Source organism: Silene latifolia, chromosome 10 (genome assembly GCF_048544455.1).
Source record: "Silene latifolia isolate original U9 population chromosome 10, ASM4854445v1, whole genome shotgun sequence".
NCBI classification, from domain to species: domain Eukaryota; kingdom Viridiplantae; phylum Streptophyta; class Magnoliopsida; order Caryophyllales; family Caryophyllaceae; genus Silene; species Silene latifolia.
The window spans coordinates 139,910,029-139,921,274 of NC_133535.1; the positions used below are offsets into that span (position 1 = coordinate 139,910,029).

Genomic DNA, 11,246 nt, shown 5'->3' on the forward strand with positions numbered 1-11,246 from the left:
TACTATTTGGTAAGGCTATGTCTCAATTGATTGTTTTAGCGAGAGGTCATGTCAAATTATTATCTATCATGTTTTAAGTGAACTAAAGCGGTGAACTACGATAATTATATTTGACACGGTCGATAAACTCGATAAAAAGGATGCATGTTTTAGTTATGGCGATTTAGCGATGCATGTGACATAAAATAAAATGCAAGCATAAAGATAAATAAATCCTAGTATGGCCTTCCTAAAATAGAAAACTATTTAACTATTACATATTCGGAGACCAACTCCATTGGTCCCTTGAACTTCGGTTGTGGCACGCATCTCGAGGTAACACCGTCTTTATGTATCGCCATTCTTGAAGAAATCCGTCTTTTGGAACTCCGGAATGAATAAAATTACATAATAAATTACATAATTTCCTATTATACATTTGTAACTAAAATAAAAAAAAATCTATTAAATTACAAAACGGTGATACGAGATCACAATAAAAATTACAACCGAATCGATATTCCCATACATTTCGGGAAATACCAATTAAAATCTAAGGCCATACTAAGTAAAATGACATAATTCAAAATTACATAAATTAAAATTATGACAATCATAAAGGAAAAAAAAAAAAGCAGCATTATAATATGTAAGAACATGCTCAATTTTATGCTAAATCGCCTTTAATTAGCCAATATCGTATATTACTCGGTTTTTACGGATTTGCGTGATTTCAACATTTTATAATCACAAAGATACATAAACTCATATTTATGCAAAAGTTAATTATCCTAACCTTTTTAGGACTCAAAATATAGTCTTCACTAATAATTTGACCATAATTAACTTTCATTTACAAAATTGTTCATAAATGGACCAAAAATTACAAAAATAAGCTATTAGACTTCAAATAAATCCAAAAATTTCAAATAAATTCAAAATTTGAAATTTAAATTCATGAACATTCTGGAAAAATTCCATGACACTCATAATATTCAAAATCTTAGGTTAAAATTTCGAAAATTTTCCGGAAAAACAATGTTGCGGTTTATCGATTTTAATAAAATAATCATAAAAACATGGAAAAATTATTTTCATTAACTTTTCAATTTTAGATCTGAAAAATATAATAAAATGCAACATTAGACGTTTTTCTTAAGTCATAGATTATGTTTTTATTAATTTTCACTAATAATGTCACTATTTATGCCATTTTTCTTCAAAAATTCATAAATCATGCAAAAAGACTTCTTTATAGCCAATTATTTTACACACATCTTGTAAAATTGCATGTGACAACATATTAATTTTCTATGACCAGATTCGAAATTTAACTCATATTAACCTATTTTTCACTTAAATCCGAATTTAATAATGAGAAATTCATTTTTCGAGCATAATAAGTCCAAAAATTATGAAAATTTACAGGTTATCTCAAAATAATATATGTGACAACATATCCAAAAATCAACTTAAAATTCGAAGTATAGCCAATTTTCGACCAAAAATGACATTTTTACTCATAAAATCACATTTAAATGCCATTATTGTAAAATATGAACAATAAAAATCCGAAAAAAATAACCAAAATATCCTAAAACATTTTAGGACCAGAAATATTAACATGCATGTAATAATTTCGTGATATATCATAATAACACAAATTTTACAAGTTTTATATGTTATTCTTATAACTCGGAAAAACTTTTAACCGATTTGCATGCAAACAACCGTGGCTCATGATACCGATTGAAGGAAATGTAGATTCATATACATATTAACATACTCATATATGTCTAAATTAATTTGTCATAAAATTAAAACGGATTTTATGCATGCAAACAAATAATATAATAGAAGAGAAATCATGTCCTTACATTGTGGATTTCGGATTTAAGGGCACAAAAGAGATCACCTTTCTCTTTTGATCTTGAGCTTTTCCTTATGGATGAACAAGATCTAAGTATAAGATCTCTCCCCAAGCTTTATACCCAAGGCTTAACACTTAATCTAATTAATATTATAAGTACTAGTATAATATTAATCTAGGAGAAAATTGAACCAAAATATTATTTAACCCTTGAATATTTCGGTTTTTATGAGAGAAGAAGAGAGGATTTTTCTTCTCACTAGAACTTATATTTTTGGATGATCAATTTGAATGAATATCCACTAACACATTTTAGTGTAATAATAGGTAAAATTAGATGGAAAACCAATGATGGTTTTCTCATCAAAAACCGGGTGGAATGGGGGGCTTTTAGGGGAGCCAATGCATGAACATATTTGTCTTCACAAGAATATTAGGGTTGCATGGCTAGGAATGTAGGTAATCATTGTGTTCTTATAATAATTAAACAAACACAATATTAGCTTCCACTACCCCTTAATTTTGGTACAATGGATAATATAGAGTCCATATTATTTTTGTCAATTTGTTAATATGTAACATGTCATATGTCACATAATATGTTATGTATTTTTAACATATTAAAAATCAACGTATTAGTAAAAATACGTCATATACAAAAATTGATTTGGTAATTTCATAATTACATGTGCCGAAATATTTTACCAATTTATAAATCACAACAGTTTGTATTTATAATAATTCATTCAAATTTAATTGTTACACTAAACAATTATTTCATCCGAGTAATGATACAATTCAATTACTCAGACCGTATCTCATTTAATCACATTTCAATTTGATACGTAAATTATACTTCCAAAATCGTTCGTCAATTTTCAAGTAATTTAATTAACTCGTAACGTTATACGATTAATTAAATAATCAATTAAGAGTATTGCCCTTTAGGTATGACCTAGGGGGTCAACTGATCACCACCGTCACACGACAATGAATGTCAAACTCTAGTCACCAATCATTACCGATATATGTTGACCAGTTGACAGTAACAATATTACTTCCCAATTGTATTCTATATAATGAGACTTAAACATGTGATCATCATGATCAACAGTCGTGATCGCATTATTGTCGGAGGACACATATTCCAACACCTTGCCCTAGTTTGGCAAGTTCTAATTACATCTTGTGTGTTAAATTTTGATTTCCTTAGCTCAGGTAGTTGCCGTGTCAGCCTGCTAGCTGATTTAGGCGAGTCATGTCATCCTGAGGAGGCTGACTCAGACTCAGCTAGCTGCCGTGTCAGTCTGCTGACTAATTTAGGCATGTGCCGCATTATAGGGAGGAGTGGCCGTGTCAACCTCAGAGGCTGATTTAGACCAGTCATGTCAGCCTGAAAAGGCTGATTTAGACTCAGCTAGCTGCCGTGTCAGTCAGATGACTGATTTAGGCGTATGCCGCAGTTTTGACTACTTAACCTTGTTCATGACGCAAGGTGTGTTCATCATGTTTTAGAGCTAACATGGGCGTAATTTAGGCAAGTTTATCGTCATTCTAGGACCAATGGGACGCGGCAGGATTTTGGTAGCTTAGAGATCCCTACGTTCCATTTATGTGTGCATGTATGTTGGGGCCCTGATTAATTGCGATTAGTGTGAGCTACGCCCAGGGGGTGGTATCAGGGGTAGCTGGGTAAGCGTTTCAGCTGTCAAACAGGCTCCTTTTCGTATGTTCCACAGTCCGCCTGGTGAGGGTGCTCCTGGTGGAGAAAGTAGGTTAGGCATGTTGGAGTGTCATGTACCTTGTCACGCCGCGTTGGCAGTTGACTGTCCTGCTAGATACACTTTCAACGTACCATAGATATTAGGATTCAGAGTGACGCACTTAGAGAAGCCTGAAAACAGAAAAGTCCATCAGGGTGATGCGAAGTACCTGACTCCATCTCATGGGGGTACCAGAGCAATTGTGGTCCCAGGAAGTTGTCATATCACACCACTCTAATAACTATTTGAAAATTGAAAGAAACAAAGGTATCAGAAAAGGACAAAAAATTGGTAGTATGCCTACTACCGGAATTTTTTTATTTTAAAATAATTTGGCTTTTCATAGTACATTACTCTGTAGGCTAAAATCTACTTATTATTAAAAGTAATATCTCTTCAGGTGAAGTATGTTCCATAGGCGTTGTATGATTTGACCGCCCATAGTCATCAGTCTGTATGCACCGTGGCCAACAACTCCTTCTACTTGGTATGGTCCTTCCCATTTGTAGGCGAATTTTCCTGCCTTTCGATTTTTAGTGTTCTGAAACACTTCACGGAGAACCAGGTCTCCTACCTCTAGGAGTCTGACTTTCACATCCTTATTGTAACTCCTGGTTACTGACTACTTATAGGCAGCTAGACGTATCTTTGCACTTGCTCGTAGCTCGTCTACTATGTCCAGGCTCCTGACCATCTCTGCATTGTTCAGCTCCCCTATCATACATCCATACCTGTGGGTAGGAACTAGAACTTCTGATGGAATGGCTGCTTCCGCACCAAACACCTGGTTGAAGGGTGTTTGGCCTGTTGCTATCTTTGGCGTCGTTCTGTCTGACCATAACACTAGTGGAAATTCATCTGCCCACTTTCCTCCTAACTCCTGTAACCTCCTTCTCAGATTATCCATGATAATTTTGTTGCTAGACTCAGCTTGCCCATTAGACTTTGGAGTCCTGGGAGCTGACTTTTTCAAGGTGATGTTCCATCTGGCACAGTATCCCTCAGCATCGTTGGAGATGAATTGTGAGCCATTGTCACATATGATCTCTGATGGGATGCCAAACCTGCAGATAATATTGCGTTTTATGAAAGAGATGACCTGTTTGTCTTTTAATTCTGTGAATGCTTCTGCTTCTATCCACTTGGAGAAGTAATATGTCATCGCCAGCATCCATATTCTGTTCCCTATGGCTCTAGGTTTGTGGTCCCAGAGCAATTGTGGTCTGAGAGCAATTGTTTGACAGACTCCTGCCCCCTACATGGTTTCCACATTCACCACTATGGAGACCATGTAACACAGTCTGTGCCTCCTGTTTGTCTAGGCATCGTAAGTAGGGACCTGCCACTGATTTCCTGAAGAGTATATCATCAATTAGTATAAACCTGGAGGCTTTCATTTTAAAGCCTCTTACTTCCTTCTTATCGTCTGACACCTTGTTATAACGCAGCCATTCTAGGTAGGGCGTCCGCCAGTCCCGGTCATCTGCCTGTGTAGCTGGTTGATCAGGTGGTTGGTCAGTTGGCTGTGAGTCTTCCCCGGCTTCCGTAGCTGTCTGAACTCCCAATTCATCTTGTCGATCCTCTAATTCTCCTCCGTCTATTTCGTCTGCCTTCTGGATAGAAGGCTCCAGCATGTGGGCGATGGGAATGCTGGATAGTTCTATTGGTTTGAATGTTGCCCCGAGAGTTGCTAAGGTATCTACTTCTACATTTTGATCTCTGGGAATCTGCTTGAGCTTGCAAGTTTTGAATTTATGTTTTAACTCCTTTGCTACCTTTAAATATGTGATCATTTTTGAGTCTCTGGCTATGAACTCGTCGTTCACATGGTTGACTATCAGCAAGGAGTCACTAGATATGTGCAAGTTCCTGACTACCAACTCCAGAGCCAGCTGCATTCCCAGTATCAAAGCCTCGTATTCTGTTTCGTTATTAGTTGCCTTGAATTTACACCTTACTTCCTGTGCTACCAGATCTCCTTGTGGTGACCGCAGGATTAACCCTACACCTGCCCCCCTTTGGTTGGAGGCTCTGTCGATGTGCATCTGTCAGACCTCTGCCTCCTTGTTTCCCTCTAAGGTCAGGATCTGAAATCCGAGACAAAGTCTGCCAGTGCTTGCGATTTGATTGCTGTTCTAGGGTCATATTGGATATCATACCCACTAAGGTGTACAGACCATTTTGACATTCTACCTGATAGCTCAGGTTTTCTCATGACAGATTTCAGCGGGTAGTTGGTAACAACATGTATGGTGTGGGACTCAAAATAAGGGCGCAGCTTATAAGATGCTACTACCAGAGCTAGTACTAATTTTTCGAGAGATGTGTACCTGGTCTCTGCTGGCAGTAGAGACTTTCTTACATAATAGACTGGCCTTTGTTCCTTCTCCTATTCTCTGACTAGGACGGCACTTACTGCTACCTCTGTGACGGCTAGGTAGAGGAACATCGGTTCTCCTGGTTCTGGCTTTGACAGTAGTGGCGATTTGCTGAGATAGTGTTGCAGCTACCTAAATGCTTGCTCGTGGTCTGCAGTCCATTCGAACTTTTGGCTCTTTCTTAGTATGTCGTAGAATAGCCTGCACTTGTCTGAGGACCTTGAGATGAACCTGCTTAAAGCTTCTACCTTGCCAGCTAGTCTCTGAACGTCCTTTGGTTTTTCAGGTGACTCCAATTGCAATACCGCCTTGATCTGCACGATGCTGCCTTCTATCCCCCTCTGAGTTACAATGTAGCCTAAGAATTTACCAGAGGACACTCCAAAGGTGCATTTAGATGGATTTAGCTTTATCTTGTACTCTCTGAGGGTGCTGAATGTCTCTATCAGGTGCCGCATGTGATCTGTAGCTTTCTCTGATTTCACTACCATATCATCAATATATACCTCCATAGTTCTTCTTATCTACTCTTTGAACATGCGGTTGACCACTCTTTGATATGTGAAACCTGCATTCTTTAGGCCGAATGGTATGACGTTGTAACAATATATCCCTCTTTTAGACATGAACGCTGTCTTTTCTTGATCTGCAGGATCCATTTTGATTTGTTTGTAGCCACTCCATGCATCTAGGAATGGCAGCATTTCATGTCTTATTGTTGCATCCACCATTGCATCGATATGAGGTAGCGGGAAGGGATCTTTAGGGCATGCCTTGTTGAGATCAGTGAAATCCACGATACTCTCCACTTTCCATTCTTTTTAGGCACCACTACCACGTTGGATAACCACTCTGGATATTTCACCTCTCTTATCTTCTTTGCTGCCAGAAGGCTATCTACCTCTTGATTAATCACTTTATTTCTTTCTGCTGTAAACTTTCTTCGCCTCTGCTGGATGGGTTTGCATTTTGGGTCTACGCTGAGTTTATGCGTTATGATGGATGGATCTATTCCTATCATGTCTTCATGTGACCATGCAAAGCAATCTATGTTAGCCTGTAGAAATTCGATTAATTGTTGTCTCAGGTTTCATGTGCATCCAGCTCAAATTAGCACGATCCTCTCTGGGTGCAGCTTGTCCAGGTTGATCTAATCTAGCTCCTCGGCTGAGGGCTCAATATTTTCGTCCTGGATAGGCTGCTTCTGTAATTGCTATGCGGGGGGGCTCGCGGTGCACTTTAGTGCTTTCTTGTAGCAACCTCTAGCTTCCTCCTGATCTCCTCGTATTGTCTCTACTCCCCATGGCGTGGGGAATTTTATGCATTGATGATATGTTAAGGGGACTGCTTTCATTTGGTGCAGCCACGGTCTTCCCAAGATGACATTGTAGGTAGAGGGTCCATCTATGACTAGGTACCTGATCTGCTTGTTGACCCCTCCCACATAGGTTGGGATGACTATCTCGCCCAGTGAGTTGGCTATCTCTCCATTGAATCCTACTGGTGGGATGGTTTTCTTTTGTAGATCCTTCTCGCTGAACCCCATATTTTCTATAGTTTTTAACATGATCAGATTGACCGAGCTGCCTGTATCTACCAGGACCTTTCTGACTGTACAGTTAGCCATTGACAGGGTGATAATGAGTGTGTCATGATGTTCCCGTTCGTCATATATATCTCTTTCATCAAAGAATTTGCTAGCTTATCTCCTTTGGTCTCGGTGGCATGCCTTTTAGCCGTTGAGTATGTCAGCCCACTTAGGTCTGAGCCGCCTGTTATCACGTTTATGCTTTTGGTGCATGTGGGTGGAGTTTCAGGTTTTGTGGAGCCTACCTTATCCTGCTGCTTGCCCCCACGTGGTAATGGGTGGCTCAGTTCACCGTGCTCATACAGGCGCTTGATATCTCTTTGTAGTGTGTAACAGTCTTCAGTGTTATGCCCAGTACCACGATGGAACTCACACTTCTTCTTGCTATCTTTTCGCCATGCATGTCCTTCTACTGGTGGCTTGGGCCACCTTACTCCATCTCCCACTCCCTGAGTGCTTTCAGGATCCCTCCGATGCCTGTAGTGAATCAATACTCTGCCAAAGTAGGGAGTTGCTGATTTTCTTCGATTCTGTTGACTCCCCTTCCATATGGCTTATACCTTTCATCCCATTTACTGGTAGATTGCTTTTTTCCTGACTTTTCTGCTGTTGAGGTGCTGGAGACGCTTGGTGTATTAGGCAGGCTGGCTCTAGCTAGGATGTCTTCCTCTAATCTGATTGCGACAGCTGCCTTTTCCTGCACTGCTTCGAAGCTGTGACAGGGATGCATATTCAGCTGCTTGTATAGATCAGAATCATGGTGAAGGCCCCTCCTGAAAGCTTCTACTGCTGTCGAAACATCACATTCCCGTACTGCCACTTTTTCATTGTTGACTCTGGTGTTGTATTCTCCAATGGTTTCTCCTGCTCCCTGGACGATTCTGTATACGTCTCCCGCATGCTTTTGTGGCTTCCGGCTGCTTGCAAACTGCTAGGTAAATGCATTTACCAATTCAACATATGTCGAGATCGACCTGTTGGGCAAGCTCACAAACCATCGAAGTGCCAGTCCCGTTAAGGTGGATCCAAATCCTTTACATATGCAAGCCTCCTTGACTTGCTCTATAGATGTCACTGTCATCATCTTCTGTTTGTACTGGCTCATATGGTCAAAGGGATCTGTCGTGCCATTAAAGAGAGGCATATTTGGATTTGTGAATCCCTTTGGCATGGCTGTGACGGATATGATGTCCACAAATGGCGAGTCAGCATAACTGTCAGGTGCTGCTTTCTCAAGTGAGGGTGGCAATCCTGGGACCTGGCTCAGCATCAACCTCAATTCCAAGTATTGTTGATTCGTTATGCTTCCTGAATTTGGGGTCCGCTTGTCAATTGCTTGCTGATTTAACGCGCTGCCTCCTGGTCCTAACTCTTGAAGGCTCTGATGTGTCCCGGCAACCAGGGGAGTTGGGGTCACAAGTGTTCCCTGCTGCCAGTTCACCTGCGGATTTACTGTGGACCCTACTCTAGATGTCTAGTCAGTTGCTGTGAGATTATCAACAGAGATGCTACCTGATCGAGTTTCCACATGGCTAGATGGCTGCCAGTTGTCCGGTGTGAGGTATCCCAGCCTTCGCGGAGTTATTCTTCCATCTGATGATACTGCAGCTAGATCCAGCCTTGTTACCAGTTCAGCTGGTATCTGTCGAGGCGGATTCCTGCTGCCTGATGCCCCATGCGTTAGATCCACTAGTGGAGCTCTTCCTTCACTTGCCTTGCTTGTTGATGTGACTGATTGCTGCTTCAGAATGTTTATCTGCGCCCAGAGCTCTCTGTCTCTTTTCCTTGCTTCAGCTTCAACTTTCTTCTAGTCTTCTCTCATGTTTTCCATGGCCTTTTGAAGGTTCTCTATGCCAGCGAGCAAGATTTGTGTTGGACTGGGTGGTGGGGTAAGGCCTGAGCTTGTCGTATTTTTATCTGACCTGGCCTGGGCTACGGCAGCAGGAGTTTTAGGAGGCAAAGAAGTTTTTGCCGTTGGTATAATTCTTGAGGTATGCCCAGGAGCCTGAGTTGTTATTGTTGATGCCGGGTTTTGAGTAGAGTCCGGCGGTAGCGACGGCTGGCTGCTCCTTGACATTGCTTCTGACACTTGCTTATCCATGGTATACTTAGATTATCAACGATTGACGACCACAATGCCCCACGGTGGGCGCCAAACTGTTTAGGTGATTTTCACCAAGTTGGTTGTATTAGGTCAATGCGGTCTTACTCATTCGTTACTTGATTGATTATTTGGTATTTGATATTTAAATAAGGAAATAAAGCACGAAATATAAATTGACACGTAAGATTTGGTGACGCGGAAAACCCGATGTGGGAACAACCGCGGGAGGGACGGTACCCTGCCAAATATTGCACTAGCTTTGAATAAGAGGATGAATACAATCGAGATATAATGCAAATTTTTCTAGCATGAGGTATTGTGTGTGAGATCTTGAATGTCCTTCTTTGATGGCTTCCTTGGCTATTTATAGGGTAATAACCCTAGGTGTATCCTACCACGTTTATGGAAAGGAATATAACTTCCATAATAACTCTTTCCATAACACGCCATCTCCCTCCATTCTCCTTGATCTCCCTGATTTCTCCCTATCTTCTCCCTGACTTCTTTCCAAAACACGGACGCTTCCTTCCAGTGGGCCTTGTTTCTCTTCACATGCTCCCTGGCCCATTTATCTTTCAGCAATCTTGCTTCCAACCGTGGGCTCCCCTTCTCTTATTCCCCATTCATAGCCTATTACTTTAATCACTTACCAAGTGGGCTCACCCAGTTAGGTCATTATGTAAATTTTGACCAAAAGAATAATATTAGCTTCCCATATTAAATAATTGATGATATTAATTGTTGAGTATCTCTGATCAGGTAACAATTCAGGCACAAAAGCCACAAGATAAGCACAATATTTTGACAAACTTGTTGCAACCAATAGATCTTCTGAATTCAAGTTACGAGGATGCCGATTAAGATGGCTAAGCTCACAAAAACTAGTAGCGATATGCCAAACAAGGATGGTATGTGTATGTGTCTCAAGATTGCAAGCCCAAGAAAGTCTGTCTCTACACCATACTTTCGGAGTGAGGATTTACCGTTTGTCAATTTTTGCCCATTTTCATGGAGAGATGATAGTAGTGCTGCTTTCAAATTTAGACAAAATGCGATTGATTTGCCTATCTTTCTACCCTTTTTGTTTATATCCCATAAGTCTAGGGGAACACCCATTCTACTCTAGACCATCGTGGTATAAGTAGGTAATGGATCATGAATACTAGTTCAAATATAAGCATCGCGTATATAACGATCTTGGTGATTAAAACGTCCAACTTGATAGGTGGGAGGTGATCCGAGATTTCTACGAAATGAGTATCATTATGGTTCTGTAAGATTAATTGTGCAATCACTAAAAATGCAACCATGATAAGGAATCTAAGGATCATCTTCCAAGTTCCTTTTAGGTATATCACAAAGTTCTTGGTATAGAAGTATTCGTAGACGAAGCTCAGCTCCTCCTCAATCACCCTAAAGGTTCTTTGACATGTAGCTGGTGATACTTCGGGTGTTAGCCCATAGCGGAAGAAATTCCATGTTTTTTCCTCAGGAAAGTCCACTTCGGTCAAGGGATGGCCAGTGTATCTCTGTAGGAGCGTCCAAAAGAGCGCGAAAGAGAGGC

At 40.4% G+C, this 11,246-nt stretch overlaps 1 protein-coding gene across 1 annotated transcript; it reads right to left on the minus strand.

Moving 5' to 3' along the window:
- Window positions 1-4,805: 4,805 nt before the first annotated feature.
- Window positions 4,806-5,510, minus strand: LOC141608351 (uncharacterized). The gene has a single exon (XM_074427714.1). It carries the CDS (start codon window positions 5,508-5,510, stop codon window positions 4,806-4,808), a length of 705 nt encoding a protein of 234 aa, XP_074283815.1.
- Between the last annotated feature and the right edge of the window lie 5,736 nt (window positions 5,511-11,246).